Below are 20,370 nucleotides of genomic sequence, written 5' to 3'. Positions count from 1 at the left end.
TTCGTCTGATGCATCCAAGAACCGCATTAACTTTTTTCACGGCCACATCACATTTGTGGCTCATAGTCCTCCTGTGATCAACCAATAGGCCCAGGTCCTTTCCCTCCTCTGTCACTTCCAACTGATGCACCCCCAGCTTATAGCAGAAATTCTTGTTTTTAGTCCCTAAATGCATGACCTTGCACTTTGCACTATTACATTTCATCCTATTTCTATTACTCCAGTTTACAAGGTCATCCAGATCTTCCTGTATGATATCCTGATCCTTCTCTGCATTGACAATACCTGCCAACTTTATGTCATCCACAAACTTTATTAGCACATTATCACTTTTTGTGTCAAGGACAGTAATAAAAAGGTTAAATAAGATTGGTCCCAAGACCGATCTTTGGGGAATTCCACTAGCAACTTCCCTCCAGCCTGAAAATTCACCTTTCAGTATGACCCGTTGTAGTCTCCCCTTTAACCAGATCCTTATTCACCTTTCAATTTTCATATTAATCCCCATTCTTTCCAATTTAATTACTAATTCCCTATGTGGAACCGTATCAAATGCCTTACTGAAATCTAGGTAAATTAGATACACTCCATTCCCTTTAAAATCTGTTATCTTCTCTAAAATCTAAAAAATCTGTCGCCTTCAGAGATCAGGTTGGTCTCGCATGATCTACCTTTTCTAAAGCCATGTTGTGTTTTATCCCAATTAACATTAACATAGATGTCCTTAACTACTTTCTCTTTCAAAAAAATTTTCAAAACCTTGCATACTACTGACGTCAAACTAACAGGCCTGGAGTTACCCGGATCACTTTTTTTATCTGCCCCCTCTCCCCCAGTTTAGTCCCATTAAGCTGTTCGAGTTTGGCTTTTACCTCGGACGTGGTAATTTTTACCTCCATCTCTTCATTCCTATTTACCACCCTTCTACTATCCCCAAGCTCATCATTAGCCTCATTAAAAAGGGAGGCAAAGTATTTGTTTAGATATTCGGCCACGCTTAGATTATCCTTAATCTCCATGCAATCCTCAGTGTTTAGTGGTCCTACATCTTCTTTCTTTGTTTTCTTCCTACTATGGCTATAGAACCTTTTACTATTGGTTTTAATTCCCTCTGTGAGGTCCAACTCTATTTGACTTTTGGCCTTTCTCACTTTATCTCTACATGTTCTGACCTCCAAGAAGTAGCTTTCTTTGCTGATCCTCCCATCTTCCACTCCTTATAGGCTTTCTGCTTTCTCTCAATCACCTGTCTGAGATGCTTACTCATCCATCTTGATCTACAACTCTTGCCTATGAATATTTTCTCCTTCCTTGGGATGCAGGCTTCAGATAGTTCCTGCAACTTTGACTTGAAGTAATTCCAAGCCTCCTCCACCTTTACATCCATGAGTTCTTCAGTCCAGTCCACTTCCCCAACTAATTCCCTTAATTTTTTTAAGTTAGCCCTTTTGAAGTCAAAGGCCCTCGTCACAGATCTATTTTTGTTTACCCTTCCATTAGTTTGAACTGAATTAGCTCATGATCGCTCAAACCAAGATTGTCTCCTGTAACCAGTTCTTCACTACTCTCCAATACAAAATCTAAAATTGCATCCCCTCTTTTTGATTCCTTAACTATTTGGTGAAGGAATCTGTCAGCTATCACATCCAGGAAAATCTGGGCCCTGTTATTACTACTAGCACTTGTCCTCCAGTCTATATCTGGGAAGTTAAAGTGTCCCATAATCACACAATTACCAGTAGTATTTACTTCATTAAAAGCCTTAAAGAGGTCTCTATCCATGTCCAGATCAGATCCCCGTGGTCTGTAGCACACCCCAAAGCACCATCCCAGGGGAAACTCTAGTAGTTTTCTTCCCCAATGTGATTTTTACCCAGACAGACTCTGTCTTATCAATTCCAGCATTTCTAATTTATTTACAGTCTACCTCATCATTGATATACAATGCTACTCCACCACCTTTGCCTTTATTTCTGTCTTTCCTAAACAGCACATATTCTTCAATACTTGTACATCAGTCATGACTACTATTCCACCATGTTTCTGTTATCCCTATAATATCAGGTTTTACTTCCTCTACCAGTAGCTCTAGTGCCTCCATTTTGTTACCCAGGCTTCTCGCATTGGTATACAAACATCTTAATTTTTGCTGTTTGGCTTCGTTCACATTCCTTACCTGATCTGGCACAGTCATTCTACTTCCAATATTGCCTATAAGGCTGGTATCTACACTGTCATTCCTCTTAATATCCATTCTGCTCCCCACTGCTGTGTTGTTTCCTACTTCATTTTCCTCCCTCTCAATGCTAAAATCAGGCATGGAGATTACCTGGGCATCTCCAACCATCTCCCCCAACTCCCTACTTTAAAGCTCTCTTAATCAGTTGTGCCAGCCTCCATCCTAGAAGTGCATTTCCCACCCTACTCAAGTGAAATCCATCCCAAGAGAACAGTCCTCTGTCCATGAATGCCTCCAGTGACCATACATCCCAAAGCCCTCCTAATAGCACCAGGGCCTGAGCCATTTGTTGATCATCATAATCTTGTCATGCCTTTGTGGTCCTCCTCTAGGGACAAACAGAATCCCACTGAAGATCACCTGAGCCTCAATTTCCTTAAGAGTCTTCCCCAGTCTGGCATAGTCTCCTTTGATATGTTCCAGTGAGAATCTAGCTATATCATTTGTACCCACATGAAGGACCATCAATGGATTCTTTCCTGCTCCCGTTAGGATCCTCTTCAGCCTCAGGTCCACATCCTGTATCTTAGCACCTGGCAGGCAGCACATCCTTTGGTTCTCTGGATCAGCTCTGGTTACAGGCCTATCTGTTCTTCTCAGCAGGGAGTCCCCAATCATGTAGACCTGTCTTTTCCTGGCAATGGTGCAATTCTCCGGCCTATCCCCTGTTCTTTCTGGTTGCAAGTCATCTTGTCTACTATTCTTGTTTGCAATGCTCTGCAATCGTTCCTGTATCCTCCTGGGTCTTTTATTTGGTGGTATCTCCATTGGTTCATCCGCTTTGTATAGAACTAGCTGCTCTTCTCTTCTTCCTTTCTATTTTTATTGTCTTGTATACTATAGCAGATTTAGCTCTTGAACTTACCTTTTTATCTCCAAGTGCATAATTTATCTCTGTGTCTCATAATACACATGAAACTATACCAGTGTTAGAGAAAAGGCTTGTTGAATATTTTCTATATGAGGTTTATTCTTTGGATTATGCAGTAAGATTTATTCCAGGATTTGGCAATAAAGTGCCTTTATTGAATTATTTCTAATTTATATTCTTTATTCTAATTTATATTCTTAAAACTGAAAAGGTATCAAAAAAGAAATACCAAAAATTGGTTTTCAGATTAACAAGCATTTTGCATTTGTTCTAATGCCAATTTAATTATTTCAGTCATTTTTCTCTTGCTTATTTTGCATATTAATGCTTACTAAAATGGTACCATAAAACAATGTGATAAAAACACTCTAATTATAAGACTTGTGTTCAAAAAGAGAAAATGAATAATGTGATATTTAAACACCCAATATGAAGGAAATCACCAAAAAGAAAACAGAATGACCCTCATCACAAAAGATAGGAATAAAACATGATATCAGATAATTTACCAGAAAAAAGAGTCATAAAGTTAATAGTTTCTCACACACCATACATTAGCTAATAAATCAACAATGTTTGTTAAAAAATGTTTAACAATTACACCAATGGCACACAATAGGGAATATTAACATTTACAAAAAAGCAGTCACAACATAGTACATTTACTTCTATTTCTATCCTTTGCTACGAACTAAAATTTAAAACCTCTCTCATCAAAAAGCTGGAGCAGAGATCTGTGGGCCCAGGGGAAAACAAAATCCTTCCCACCAGTTCACAGAGCAGCAGAAAAGGGCCCTAGCACTTGAACACAACCTCTTCAGGGGGAACAAATGGGAGGGATCCATGAAGTCACATATCTAACACCTTTACCTCTGCAATGGGGTGCAGCCAGCCATGGGGAAATATTTTTCATACTGAGCACAGAGGGGTTGTGAACCTCATGATTGGGTTCGCCATAACCCATAGCAGAAGCACACAAGTTACAGTGTATTCAGTATATTCCAAGGGTCTTTCTTGGTCAAAGGATATGCTTCCAGGAAAATTAATTTCAGCTTCAGCCTACATACTATCTATTACACTCTTTTATGCTAGTTAATACATCGACTCCAACTCCCATTGATTCCAATGGGCACTGGACTGGGTCCAAATGCCTTAAAAGGATTAAATAAAATAATGATAAATAAATATATACTACATAGTGTGGTAAGGTGGCCTTCGTGCTCCCGTGGGTTGAGCGCTTCTTTTGGTGTGGTGGGAACAAAATGGCCGCCCGGGGCTCCCACCAGCCTTAAGATGGCAGGTGCCTCGCTTCTGCCCCATCTCCCTTCGGGCCTTCGCCGGCCGAGCAGTGCCCTCGGGACCTTAGATTCTACGGTGGGGTAGGTGGTGTCCGAGCACGCCCTCTTCTTCGGACACCAGCCCAGAGACCCTGGCTGACAGCAGTGGCTGGCTTCTGCTATAAGGCACTGTATAAATCTTCTCTCTGGGCTGCTTCACTACCCTGGTTTCTGTCAGGGCTAAGTGACCACTCCAACGGCCAAACCCCCTGCGTTTCTCTGGCTCCTGCCACTCGCAGTTCTCCTTCCCCCATTCTCCACATTCTCCAAAATCTCACAAAACTCCAAACCTCCAAACTCTCCAGACTCCAGGAGAGCCCTGCCTGGCTGGCAGGGAGCTTTTATCTGCTCCCCAGGCACCCCTTAATTGGTCTCAGCTGATCCTGACCTCCACTGACCCTAATTGGTTTCAGCTGACCTTGGCCTCAGCTGAACCTAATCAGCCTGAAGGAAACCTTGGGCAGCTGCTAGTGGAACAAGGCTTTGGTCATTCTTGGGCTAATGTAGCGTCCTTCTACTAGCCTCCGGTAGCCCGTCACAATAATCTAATTATTTTTTATGTTTCTTAATATATTCTACATTACTGATATATACACTACCTGAAACACAGCACTTTAAATATCACATAAAATAATTTCAATATTAAAGCAACTTTAAATAAAAGGAATAGCATAAAACAATATTTACCGACTGGGTCTTTTTGATTCTGAAAGAGTATTTTGTTGTTACTGCCATCCATGCTTGCCATATTAATTGTGTTCCCATCAGTCCAATAAAGCTTCCTTAACAAGAAACAAGACTGATTAAAATATGGTTTCATATACACCATGTTCTAAATGTGTCAGTTGTGAAAAGATGATAAAATGAATACAACATGAATGGGTACACTACCTAATTCATTAGAAGGATCATTATAAAAGTCTTCTATATTCAGTTCAAGAAATTCTATACAAAAGTTCTGAAGCACATGCGTTAAGTACAAATAAAGTAGAAATCAGCAAGTTTGCACCTGTACTTATATTTTTCCTCTAAGTTCAGACAAATAGTTGTTTGTGCGCATGCACACACACTTTTTTCCTTGCTAACCTGCCATTAAATAAGGCATGTTAATGAAATGTCAGAAATAATTGTAATAAGATCTATCTGTATTATTAAGACTGAGAAAACGAGTTGTCAGATTCCAGATATTCAATATTTTTTCTCAGTAGTCCTAAAAATAAATGCAAGTACTGAAAAGCTACCATATATAGCAACAAATACAAGGAATATTTCCATATATTTTAGAAAACCCTACTAGTTCAGAAAAATCATACTTTACCCCTTAACAGGGTGAACTGCAAGACACTGGGGTTTATCGATTCCATGGATGATTGAGGTTTTCAAAGAACCATCTAAATGTGCCACATTAATTTGAGTTTCATCAAACTCTGAGCTAATCCAGTACAAATTTCGTGACACCCAATCCACTGCAAGGCCTCTAATACTCTGAATATCTGCAAAATGTGAAAGAGCAAATTAAAAGTGAATATAGGTTGTTCATTTCCTTTGCTTTCCAAGTAAATTATTTTCTGTTTTAGGGGGAAAAAATAATTTATATTTTAATTTGTTAGCAAAATTGTTCCAGACTGCAATCTCATTCACTTATCAGCCATCGTTAAAGCATGAATAATCATTAATGTTTTACTGCTGAGCCAGATGAAAGCCTACAGCAACAATTAACATTGAAATTGCACTATAAAGTGAATGATTCTCCGCAAACTTTGATGAGTTAAAAAAATAGACATTAATCATATTGTCTAAGGATGATAACCAAATATAGACTGTCTAGGTGTTAGTATGTTTTTCAGTTTAGAGGGAAATCATTGGTTTTTTAAATACCTCGGCAACAGGTGTGCTGTTTAAAAAGTGTCAGTCTGACAGACATGAGTTGGAACAACTCACCCTCCCTTAACAGGTTCAGAGATTAACTTCTATTTTTGAAGTTAATTTATACAGAATCAATCACGATGTGTGATAAAAACCTCATGCTCACTCTGAGGGGGATGATGGTTCATAGGCAGGATGTCAAACAATGAGCCCAACTGCACGGATAGATTCCATGGGAGCCCAACACAAACCCTGAAGTTCTGTTTCGCTTTACTTTCTCAGCATCAAGGAGAGCCCTGGCACCAAAGATACAGATTCAGTGTCACTGGTCAGCACTGTGCCAAAGAAAGCACTAACGAAAATCCCAAACCTAAGGGCTCTGTGGCACTAGTACTGTAGAAAGATAGGTACTACAACACTGGAGACACTGTGTCTAACTCCAGAACTGGACCCCAACTAGAATCTGGAAAAAGGTGCTTATCACTGTAATGAAGGCTTCAATTTGTTCCGTCTGTAGGACTTAGAAGCCAAAGATGGCTTACTATGTGGGCTACAGAACAAAGGCCTTGAACATGAACTACATCCAAAGTTCTTACAGACTCTTTCATGAGACAAGCCAGCACTCAAGTCTACTTTTCTTTACAGGGTCAGGCATAAAAGCACCAACGCACCAAGCACCAAACTGGGAATGACTATGCTCAACTCAGATGAGACACTGGATATGAACATCAAATTCAGGAAAACTAGCAAGACATACATTTATTGAATCCAGATGTTGCAAGGTCTGAGATGGCCATGATGCCACAGCTATCACTAACAATCTATAATCTACTATTAAAATAAACCTCAATCAATGCATATACATAAAAAGGTATAATAGAAACATATGATAAAATGACCAGGGGAAGCACTGTACTTCTCCCCACAGCTGACCGAGAAAGAGAAGGGACTAAAGCAAGTGGAGCCACAAGGCGCTCTTATCACCTTGCTCCAAATGTTTGGAGCTATTCCATATGGCCCAATATGGCAGCTTTCCAGTAGGCTCTGAAACTCTACAGTATCAGGCCTCATCACCCACAAGTGGTAATATGCAGAAACTACCTTGAAGTAAAACTTATTCTTAGTCTCCCTCAAAGATTTTGTCAAGATGAGATTGCTAAACTGGCTATATGCCTGGAAATATTTCAGAAACTTGGAAAATTTCGCTCCTTTTAGAAATGGACTTAAAACCCATTGGCCTCAGAGGAAGTTGAACACAATGACTGAACCCTTGTGCTGCAAATCTTTTTGCTTTATCTCTCACATTAAAGAGCACATGCAGCTGATTTCCAGTCATATTCTGGCATAGATTTTGCAAGCTTTTTTAGAAGACAGATAGATATAAAGAGAAAGATAATACATTACTCATTAAATTAATTGACAAGTTTTGCCATTTCTTATTAAATAGTTTATACAACAACTCATTTTTTTCTGGCATTCAGCCACCTCTACTGGTAAATTCCTTTTCTAGAAGCATTCCAGCACCTTAATTCTTGTCTAAGGTGCAGAACTGAAAGTCTCTGTGGTCTTTGCCCTAGCCACTGCTGACTCCATCACCGGATTCACAGAGACAGTGGGAGAAACAGTGACATCCCCGCAAAAATACATATATCAGCCAACTTAGAAACATCCAAAATGAAATGAAAATGCTGCCAATTGAGCTGGAAAGGGATACATGGGCCGAGTAAGCATATTCCAAAGGAGAGCATGGTCTCAGTACTTGTCAAATTTTGTCTTTGGGATTGTCTGGAGAGGGGCTAAAGAAAAGCCTTCAGTATTTGCCCATATTGCTCATTTGCTCATAAAAACGAGAAAAGGTATGACCTTCCATAGCATGCTATTTTCTTTGTCCTGTTCTTGTTTGGATATACATTTTGCCTCTGAAAATTCAACCGTCACTTCAGTTTCCAAACAGACATACATTCCCCCAGAAAGTCCTTATTACATTGGTCCTCCTGATTTCAAGCAGCCGTTTTAGAATGATGAGTTCATACAGAGAGTAGAAGACTTGTTGCTGCTAATACAGGAACTGACACTGGTTGCACCAAAACCACCAATGAAACCAATAAATGGAGTAAAATCAGCACTGATGAATACTGGTGCTGGATAAGTAGGGACAGCAGTGTTCAGATCCCAGAACCAATGCAGTCACAATGCAGAATGCTCCAGTAAAGCACGGTACACTCTACCTAAGTGCTGTTAAGTCTGAAAATATTTCTTTTGTTGCCTCCTGGAATGAGCTTTGTGTAGGGGCAAAGAGAAATCAAATGTTGAGAATTTGGAGAGTGGACACTTCTCAGAGCAGGAAAAGTGCTCTTCAGGGCTCAGTACCTCACTTTTGGAGGGAAACAAAGAAAAGAAAACAGTCACCATTCAGTACTAGAAAGATGGCACACAAGGATGGAGGGCACTGACACCTCAACTAAGCCCAGAACACGCATACATCGTGCTATGAACAATTATTTGCAGGATGACAGGAAAACAGTTAGTCTAGGCTTTCCCTGGACCTATGCCAGAGTGGTTGATGTCAAAATACTTAGTGCTCTTCATTTGAGATCAACTTTTGTGAAGCACAGAGCCTAATAAGCATTAGGAATATCAGTATTTCTAAAGAAGGATATTGATGTTTCTACAGAAGGATGTTGTGTATAACTGAGGATGCATCATGCACTGAACCAGTCATGATTCTTCTCTTGACAAATGACTTAGTAATTGTTCATGTGTATATATACATCATGTAAGTAAAATATTGTCTTTTTATCAGTTTCCTTCATCTACTGTGATAAGAAGAGCTGGCCAATAATGAAAATAGAGAAAATAAAGAAAACCAATACATCATCAAAGCATCTATCAACCAGAATACTGACACAGGTGATGGATGGGAAGAGGATCAAAAGGCTCTACTCCTTAACAATGAATGTATTGGCTATGGTCAAACACTATAAAGAGCCTCACGGATACCAATCAGTTGAATCTTGGACACACTGGAAGAAAGCACCAGGTATGTTAATAAACATTATATCACAAACATTCTAAAGCCACTATAGGGTACGATGCCTGAAGGTGTAAACTATGCAGGCAGCACCCCAAAGTCACTGCCCCTTTGTATTTTTTGTATTTGAAAAGCAGGTTGTAGTTCACAAAATACATCTGAGCTGAGACAATTAGGCAAGCACAATGGTCCAGAGGGAGCTCATCTTTTCTGCCCAAAATCAATGTAACGAAATGCTGCATAAAAATGCATTAAATGTAAAGCTATTTTCAGTACACTATTTCCCCCCCTGCTTTTTGTCTTTATTTTCTCCTTTCTAAACTTTCTAGGAAGGTAGCATTTCTTCTGTTACTTAGAACATAATTAAATTTTTAATAAGGATTAGATATCAGTTAAATCTTAATTATATTGGAAAGCATATATGTTTTATGTCTTTACAGAGATGAAATCAATGTCTCACTAAAATAATCTTAGTCTGTTAATAAGCAATATTATTCTGCACCAATTTTCTGTAATCAATTTAAAATAAAACTCACTAGAAATTTGGACAAATATAGTGATTCCATAGTTAGTACACATGCATATTTATTATAATGAATGACTACTACTTTAAAATAAATATTATACTATTCACCTCTTGAGATAACTGTTTCTAAGCCGGTCCCATTAATAAAAGCACGCTTGATAGTTTGTGTTTTTACATCAGTCCAGTACAAGCGTTCCTCTGCCGCATCAAAATCTATGACCGTTACATCATCAATGTCAGGGACAGTGAAGGCAGTAATGAAGTTGAAGTATGGGTTCTCTATATCCACACCTCTTATTTCTGAACGTCTTGCATAAAGAAGAAATTTCTTCATTTCTGTAAGAAAAAAGGAAGTATTTTGTTCCTTAATTACAGCTGTTTGGATTCAAAGTTACCCCCTAAATATTATTTTACAAATATTTAAGCAAAGTTTCCATCAATGAAGTAAAAACAATGTTTTGTATGCAAATCTGTTGATATAATGTGTAGCAAGCTACCACAGAGAAATAACATTTGATATAGAGCAGAAATAAGCATTCATTTACATATATTTCAAACCTTTTCCTAATGCATTATATCAATGGAGCCTTGCAGGATTCCAAAGAAAGAAAAGACCAGAAACTATTAAATCTATTAGCTCCCTGAAACACGGTCTACAATACAAATTTAAATCAGTATTACTATGTCACTAAGGAGTGTGAAAACCCCTGAGTGACACAGTTATACCAACCTAACCCCCAGTGTAGACAGCTCTATGTTGATGAGAGGGTTTCTCACGTCTACACAGCTACCACCTCTCACAGAGTTGGATTAACTACGCTGATGGGAGAAGCTATCCCATCAGCATAGTAGCATCTTCACTGAAGTGCCACAGTAACGCAGTTACATTGGTGCAGCTGCACCTCTGCAGTTTTTTAAGTGTAGATCTTCCCTACGTGTTACAATAATCTAGTTCTCTATTTGCACATATTTGTAATATGAAATGGCATTTGAAATCTCAGGAAAAACACTGATGTAGATCAGGAAAGAATTACAAACAGAAGTAAATACAAGAAGCTCTTCAACATCTGCACTAATTACAAATAGATTAGACAAAAGTGTGGGGAGAACAAAGGATGGGGCCCATTGTTCAACTGAATCTACATACAAAACACACAACGTTTATGTATGATACATGAAGAGGCTATATCAAGGGCAAAACAGAACCTTCTTTTCTTGTCTCTAAAATATTTAAGAAGTTTTAGAAAAACTTGTCAGTGTATGAATTGCAGAGGTGAGTTTTATTTTCTTTAACATATTTTGGCATGGTAAAATACTTTTCTAGAGATTCCTGTACCTAGATACTGCAAAGAAGAGTGCATTACACGTTTTACAAATAACGAACAAAATTATTTGACATTTCTGGGATTACTATAAAGTTTTGCTTATAATCTTTGCACACACACTCTGCAAGGCTACCTGTTTTATCCATGTTCTTTATTTTAGTTTTTAATTCCAGAAGATGATGCTAAGAAGACTTTATAAGAAGAGCATGTAGAGATTAAACCTATTAAGTACTTTTTTGTTACATCACCATTTTCTGATGCTGCCCTTTATACTTACAAATCCTTCTGTACTACAGAGATAAGTTCTACAAACACATGACATACATAAGCAATAGAAAAAATGAACAAGGGTATAAATATCAGCGTTCCACAGACCGCATATATTAAAATAACTCTAAAAAAGTAGGTGTACCTTCAAGAGTATTTCAACTCTCAAAAGGTAAGTTGTACCTTCAAAATTCTCTCCAAAAAGCATTATACAGATCATTTTAAATATAATAAAGATCTATTATGTCCATTTAAAATCTTAACACTAATGAAATCAGTAAAAATTTGGTTCCCAAGAAAAACAAAATAAGAAACTTACCATAACATGTTTTCTTGTCTATGGAAAGTTTCATCAGATGAGGACATGTACAAGCAGCACTTCTATTGTGACTGATCAGACACATATGAGAACATGGACCTCTGCCATTGTTAGCACCACAAGGATTCGGAGCTGGAATTATATACTGAGATATTAATATTGGATGGAATAGAAAGTTTAAATAAAAACAACTTTCTTGGGCCCGGGATCAATCTCCCATCAATGCTCAGAGAATGTAACCATATAACCCCTACTAGCATCATTTATGTCATGATGTTTATCAACTTCTATCACAAATGATTCCAAAGCACTTTACACATTTATATATAAAGAGAGATCACTTCATCCATCGCTGAAAACAAAAAAATACCAGGGAAAGAAACAGCCAACCAAAGTACATCAGCAACATCATCACACAGAGATAGACACACACAAACCCAGAGGAATGAAAGTGAACAACAACTTCTTCAAATGAAACTGCAGAGAGAATGGTAAACAACAGAACCTAATTATCCAGGAAGGAACCATTAATAAAGGGTTTAAAACCAGGTACTTTTGTAAGATATACAGTGAGGGTTTAATGACTGCATATCTTCAGGGTTTTTATACGCCCTATCATACATCTGCAGGAAAATTTCTCTTTATTTCTTAAAACAATCAGTACTGAGAAATATTTTCCTAGAAAAAAAGAGGTCTTCAATATATTTAAGTAATGAGATCCATAAAAGTCTGAAAATATCATTTTTTCAAACATCTATATACTCCTATGTGAAAAATAAAGGAGTAGACCTTTTAAATAAATAATATATTATACGCAGTATGGAAAATATGAAACATCACTAAAAAAACCCCAAAAAGTGCCCAAGGTCTGTCATCAAATGGGGGAAGCCTTCAGGGGCTCAGTCAATTATTATTTTTTTCTCCACAAACTGCCATCTTGTGCTCCAGAATATTAAGCTTTTGTTTAAAGGAAAAATATAAAGGTCTCTAGCTCTTATCACTGCAGAAAACATGATTAATGTACAATAGATGTAAATGAATACTGTCATGTATGCCTACATCTGCATAAAGCCTGACACAACTGTCAAAAGATGTGAACTATGACTATTTGTCTTAATGGGGTATTAACCCTGCAGTCTAATTATGACTATTTAAATGTACAAAATTAACTATTTCACTGGTGATCAAAGCACATAAGAGAAGGATGATCATATTATGAAAATCTTGTGGTTGGTGTCTCATTCTCATATCGTAAACAGCAGCTTAGGTTGTGAGATGATCTTAGAAAAATACTAATAGCTTTCCACCTCAGTTTGATCACTCTGCATACTAGCACCTTAACTTTGTAATATATTTGCAAAAATGCCAAATATTTTATATTATTTTCAGGAGTTTCCTAAGCCAATACTAGTTTAAAGAAAAAGTACCCCTAATAACATTAATTCTGAATTTAGTTAACATAATTCACTGTAGATAAAGTAACTGCTAGGTAGATTTCTCACTGATAACTCCATTTAAGAAAACATCACTGTTTTCAAAATAAACTTAAGTAGCCATTTGATTCAAATAGTGTTATGTGGATGTAAACAGCTGTCAGAAGAATTTGCTCGCAATTAACAAGTTTTATTGGTCCTAAAATGCCCAGAAATTATGTTACATATTATTGATCATCTAATGGTACCCTAGCTATTTACATGTAAACATATATAGAGACTCCTATAACAGCATATTTTAGGACTATGCAGGGTTTCTGTGACAGAATACACCCCTTAATTCACACTGTAATAACCTTAGTTCAAAGTATGACCTGTAAGGTATCATTTGAAAACTCATAATTTCTTAGTTAGTGTTGTCTGGTAAAATATGTTTGGCAACGTTGTATGTGAAGTTATAAGATACCCCTGGTATGGTATTAACAATACATGTTCCAAACCCCACAGCCCTGCTCAAACTGAAGTTGGCTAACATATCTATCCTAAACAAAGAAATGTATGCTCTGCTTACTTTGCATTTAAGCAGTTAACTGAATCATCAAGTAGGAAGGGAAGACAAAGGAAGTTCAAACAGGTAGAAAAAACAGCAGGGAATATCCTTCCATTAGACTCTTTGGCTCTTGATTCTTAACTGAACATGTTTTTAAAGAGGAGGACTGGAACTATAAAAAGGAGGGACAAATACCCCAAGGGACCCCTCTCCCCCAACTATCACGTTCACTACACCTGAAGAGACAAAGAAAGCATTCTCCATCGAGGTCCCACTTCTCCTCCTCAAGGGGCAGGATTTAATTGTTGGAGTTCCCAGATTTGAGCTGGGAAGACAGGGTGCTGCGTATGAGCCTTGCTTCTTTCCCCAGGGAATTTACGGTACATTTTAGAGCTTGAGTGGCGACCTGAGCTGGCCATATAGTGTCTTTGTTCTAATAGTCTCATCCAACAATGCTCAGAAGCTCTTATTCAGTCTTTTCTGCACAGGATAGGATGGGCATGACAATCCGACTCTGAGCTCTGTGCCCTGGAAGTATGAAGGTTACGTAGCAGTGAACAGACACAGCATCATTTGCCCTCACTAGAGCCTGTATATGCTGCCTCACATGGAGAACACCACTTAGGTTTAGCCTGGTGTTTGCACAACACCTCTGCCATACACTAGGCGGGGCAGAGGAGTCCTGGAGGACAGGCACTGCAGCTATGGTTGCAGGTGATTCATGCTGAAAAAAGGCATGATCCAGGGGAGAAAGAAAGATTGTAAGTTGCTAGTGGTGAAAATGAACAAAGAATGAAATGATAAAACAAGCAGTAACTGAACTACAAACTCGTTCCACCGGCAGAGGAAGAAAATCTGGTGGCTTGAGCTGAAAGGTGGAACATAGTTCAGGAACTTCCAGCAACAACACTGGACCACTTCCAAATTCCACAGGTGGGGGCGTTAAACCATCAGTGATGGCTGAGGAGATAAGCTGTGCAACAGAAAATACTGAATAGAATTATAATTAATATGTATCCCTGCGGAACCCCAACAAACACCCCCATTTTATCATGATTCCCCACTGATAACTATTTTTTGAGTCTCACAGTTAGCCAGTCCTTAATCCATTTTATATGTGCTCCAATGATATTCCAGAGATTTTTTTTTTTGTAATTAGAATGTTGTGTGGTGCTAAGTCAAATGCCTCAAAAAGTCTAAGTATCTCCCATCTACATAGATACCTTTATCAATCAAAGTTCTAAGTTCAATGAACGAAAACAGTTTTGTTTGACATAGGCTATTTTCCATCAAACTGTGTGGATGTCATTAATTACATTTCTATCCTTTAATTCTTTATTAGTTGAATCCTGTGTCAGCTTCTCAAATATTTTGGGATTGATATCAGATTAACTGGCCTTTAGTTATATGCATTATTCTGCTTCTTTGAATATTACCACAACATTAGCAGTCTTACAGTCTTCTGGAATTTCCCTGGTATTCCAAGATTTATTAAAAATTACCAAAAGCCAGAGATTTCCTCAGTCAGCTCAGTTAGAATTCTAGGGTGAAAGTTATCTGTACTGGAACCCAGGTCTATCCACTCCACTGGGTTGCAGCTCAGGTCCCTCGTTTGAAACAGCCAAAACTAGTCATTCGCAGTCTCTTGTTGTTCCCTGAGCTTCTTCCTACACCAGTAGTCTTCCCCAGCCTTCTGTCCTGTTTCTCCATCTTTGGAGTATTGCTTTGTCTGGCAGCTTCTCACCAGCCTGCTGGAAGGATCCTCTCTCTGCGACACCTCTCTCTCTCTGGCAGCTACATTTCTCCTCAGGAGTTTTTTCTCTAACTGAGGTCCTTAACCAGGTACTTTCCTGCCTAATGAACTGCATCCCAGTTATTCAGTGAGTTAACCACCCCCAGGTGAACTTGAGCGGCCTCATTACCCTCTGAGGAGCCTATCAGAGATAACTTGGCCCAATTTCCCTCTCTGACAGGGTTTCAACAGGTAGAGAGCTAGCAATCCTTGACCCTGACATAAGGGACATGGCAGGGCAGGGAGGAGAATGGCTCAAGTGCACTGTGCTCCAGCTATGCTCATCTTGGGGACCTACTCCAAGTCTCAGGGCAGTGCAGATCTGCCCTAAGAATCAAAAAGCCAATTCCTGACACATGCCCGCCTCCCTCCCACCTCCACCCCCGAAAGGTAAATGACTGGCAAAATAGATAATCTATGGCAAAATTTCAAATCTGGACTTCACACTGCAAAAAGCTGTTTCCTTTGCCTTCACATTGAATATAACAATTTTCAGGTCCTACAATTTTTTCAATCCAAAATTACAAAAGGACTAAAATACGGCTTTGCAATTCAAGACTTCTGCAATCTTAAAAATGGAGAAACTACAGTCTCTCCATAATTACTTAGCAATAAAAATAGGTTTCTGCCTCCACTACTGTTTCATTTACAGTTCATCAAGAAAATGTATAAGTAAAGAAAAGTAATCAGTTTTAAAATGTGGTAAGATAACCTGATTTACCTTAAAGTACTGAAACATTCACTGAAAGATTTACATTTTAAAGGATATCAATATTTTATAGACAGAAAAGACATACTTATCTAGTGTTGTTTATGTTAATAATTTATATTATATTAATAGCTTGTAATTAAATTTCACAAACTAAAAACAAACAAAGAAACAAAAGATCACCCAAACTTTGCTTATATACATCATCAATCACATTTTTTGTTAAAGGTTATTAAGTTTAACAGTTGGCATGTTAGGCCTCAATGGAATATCTTATGAAAATCATAACAAAACAATTTTATGAAGGTAAATGTTGTTTTAATGATAACAGAACAGAACTATACTGGTATAGTTTATATTCAGCAGCTATTCTATTGTTTACCCTAATTTTCAGTGCATAAAATTTCACTCTGCAGAAAGTTTCTATAATTAATTTCCAAATGAAAGGTGAAATCTCTGAGAAATGAAAAAAGGATCCCTCCCACACACACACCTCTGAAGCTGTTTCACTTTTTTCAAGTTGGGATGTTCTTCTGAGATCCTACATTCTGCATTTGTTCCTCACCCTATCTTCAAAAGGCCGCACACTGCAATGACCCCTTCCTACAGTTAAAGATATATGGATGTGGCTTCTTATGGTCAATGTTTTTCATTTCATTGGACATAGTGGATGATAGAAAGAATATTAAAAGTTGTGTTTGTCACTTAAGCGTCACTCCCTGCCATGCTGCTTTGGGCCTAGTGAGGATGAGTTTGACTCCAAAACTCACATTCTCACATGGCAAAGCACTAGACCACTGGGTCAGCCCACAATTTCCAGTGGTTCATACAGAAATGATTTTACCTTCTCAGGTACCTCAGTCATACAAATATCTCACTTTAGAGTGAATATGCTAACTTAATTAAAATATATTTTTTTAAACCACAGAAATTGAAAGAGTTCTAGTATATTTTATTTTAGGTCAATTAAATCACATAAAACGTTCAAACAGCTAGTAAAGTTTCATCTTACATGGGTTATTCTGAAGTAGATCCATGGACCCAGGCTCCATGTTCTGAAAGAGTTGTCATGCAACACAAGGGGGTGTGGTCATGCAGTACATCAGTGCTATAGTATATTGAAGTGTTATAAACCAAATATTACAATGTCAGTCTGGTCCTGCAGCTTACAGCTATATGCTACCTGAAGATGTTCCATTTGCTGCTTGCTCCTAAACCCAGTACTGATTCTGGATATAGTCAAGAATTAAGAAGTGACTGTATATTATATCACCTCTTTTCTAATTCTGATAAAATTTAAGTCCACAAGGATGAACTACTTCAACTCACAAGAGAATAATTAGGGTACCTCAACTGAAGGATCCCAATCTGAGGATCCTCAACACAACTAGAAGTATTTTTTTCATCGGTTTATGTGTGAACAGTGAAATCCAAGTTTACTAACATTTACCAATAAAATTCTAATCCAAGCCTATTTATAATGATTATAAGGCCAGGACTTCAAATACTTTCTTGTATAGAATCAGAGCTAAAATCTTGCACTGGATTCACTTCATTATGTTTTATTGAAAATCAGTTTACAAGAAAAGTTTTAAATTACTTAAAATTATTTTTAAACGAATTTGTGTAGTTTCCCTCAAGCTGGTATTTATGTCATGCTAGTTCAAAGAAGCTAAAATTCCTATTAGCATAGATAAGGTTTTGGTTTCTTTCAAAGTTCGGGACAAGTTAAGTTTTGCAGTTAAAGAACATTCACCCATTTTGTTATGTATCTAGAATACAACATGTCCACATCCAAAATATTACAGAATTTATTATTTGGGAAGAAAATGAATATTTGTAGAATTTAACAAGTAAACTTTTAATTAGCTTAGTAGATAAAATTAATTTTAAAATGGGACCTTTAATAAAGTATTTAGCATCTGATTTCAGATGATTCTTTTGAACCAAATTCTGAAACGTATCTGTTCAAATTTGCCATAAATTCAATCATTTTTTTCTTCATAATCAAAACATTTTCTTTCAGCAGAGGCTGATGAAAAAATGTTCTCTACAAAAAATTCCATGAAGAAGCATCCTCTTTCAAAATGTCTGCCATGGTTCTTAATAGGACTGAAGCTATCACAGTTGCCTTTTGCAAACACCTACTTCAAAATGGCTACTATTGCCCACTGTTCTCAATAAAAGTAAAGCCAAAACGCCATCAGCTAAGATGGGCTGCTCGGGAGGTGGTAGCTCACGTGTACTACGATACCTTTGTTAACAATGAAAGCTAGCAGCTATTTTTAAAAAGGATTGTACTTTGCAGAATTCACTGTAGAACGTTATCAGTCCCTGCTTAAGGATAAACTTTCACTTATGAATGGCATAAAGATTAATTAATTGTTACATTTTCTTTTTCAAAAACTACACATTGCACAAATCTACTTAAAAGAGGAAGTAGGGATGGAAAACTGGAGTGTGTGCATTTGTGTGCACACATGTACACACGGGGCTATAGGAGAGACAGGAGGGAGAAGGAACCTGAAGTACATGTTTCTAGGGGAATGTGGGAGTGGGAGGAACTGGAAAGAAGGAGAAACTGATCAGTACACTGACAGCTTTGTACTGCTTCAGGGGATGGTAAAACTACCAGAGGAGACTACTGAATCTGATGCTAAAACATTAAAATAAAAAAAATAAAACAACAAAGTTGATACCACCAATCTTCAAATACTTAGAATTATCACCTGGCAGCATTCTGCCTGTGTGTGTATATATATATGATATATATATAGAGAGAGCCCTTCAGATCTGTGGATATCTGATTTATATCTGTGGATAACCACCTCCAGGAATGAGGATATCCATGGAGCATGTTTGCAGATCGCAGAACAAATGCAGATTCACATTTTGTATCCGTGAAGGGCTCTGTATATAAGTCAAAGGAAATTCCCAGATAAAAAGTATGTTAAGTTAAAATTGAGCTAAACCTGAGACTACATAAAAGTAACTTAAAGGCAAAAAAATATTACAGGGCTGTTGTAAGTGATACTGGCAAAAATATATATAACTATGCATAATAGTGCTTGATTACATGAAACTGATTTTAAAGACATTATGTTTCTGTGTTATTTTCTTTTGGAGAACACCTCTGACTTCAAAGAAGGCACAGAGTACATACAATATGAAAAGAGTTCAATTAGATATGAATATAAAACCTGATGAAATGCTGCAATGGCTTTTTAATAGTATATGGGCAAAAGTAGAGGGACTTGTTGGAGAGAGGAAGGTATTACCTAAACCACACTAAAAATCTTTAAAAGGGTTTGGGATCAAGCCTGATGATCGGTTGTCAGTTTGATTTATATATTCTTTATTACCTAATTCTTAGGGAAAAAAATAAAAACAACTGGAGTGGTAGGAAAGTTTCAAATAAGAGGTAGTCGGATGTCAAAATAAAATTGTAACAAAATGCCCTTAACATTTCAAGTTCTTCAATTATTCATGGTTCCCCTATAGACTTTAGCAGTTACAAGCAACATTCTTATGTCCATCTTTTCTATGCTGTATATACCAAGAATGCAAGTTAGAACATTTGGAACTGAAAAGAACATGGAACTCTGTCATGCCTATCATATTATCCTACAATGTTCAAACAAGCTTTAGATTTCTAAATGCTGCTCATTCTATTTTTTTTAAACCTAATAGTGTCTCACAAGTAGATTAAGACAGCTATAAGATGCATTTTAAAAATTTATTCCTATAAATTAAATACATTTTCTAGACAATAATAATGCACATTACAATAATGGCAGACTGTGAACTCCTTATGTGTGTTGGTGAGCACTTACTCCCACTAATATCAGTGGTTCTACTTGCATAAGCAAATGCCAACCATTGTGAATAAGAAGTTCAAATTCTGGTGGTAATTTCTTCCACAACTACAAACAATTATACTGATGATTCACTGCTACTGTATTCATGTAAACTGAATGAATGAAATTACATTCTTTGTAATTATGTCCTCAGGAGCATGGTTTTTAACACATTCTTTCATTTTCATAAGTAGGTGTAATACTTCACTGAGACAGATGAACAGGCAGATAATTCAATGATTATTATG

The 20,370-nt window shown here is 37.4% G+C and overlaps 1 protein-coding gene across 1 annotated transcript in view; it reads right to left on the bottom strand.

Annotated features, from left to right (window-relative positions):
* LRP1B (LDL receptor related protein 1B) overlaps positions 1-20,370 on the bottom strand; it is a 1,171,881-nt gene that overhangs the window by 403,604 nt on the left and 747,907 nt on the right. Inside the window, 4 exon segments of the mRNA XM_067549510.1 lie at positions 5,135-5,229; positions 5,766-5,940; positions 9,979-10,206; positions 11,782-11,913. Coding sequence (XP_067405611.1) covers positions 5,135-5,229; positions 5,766-5,940; positions 9,979-10,206; positions 11,782-11,913 — 630 coding nt within the window.

Source organism: Emydura macquarii, unplaced genomic scaffold, assembly GCF_026122565.2.
Source record: "Emydura macquarii macquarii isolate MOO-44397 ecotype Brisbane River unplaced genomic scaffold, CSIRO-AGI_Emac_v2 contig_1253, whole genome shotgun sequence".
NCBI classification, from domain to species: Eukaryota; Metazoa; Chordata; order Testudines; family Chelidae; genus Emydura; species Emydura macquarii.
Note: the sequence above shows the minus strand (reverse complement) of the source record. Positions and strands in the feature narration are given on the sequence as shown.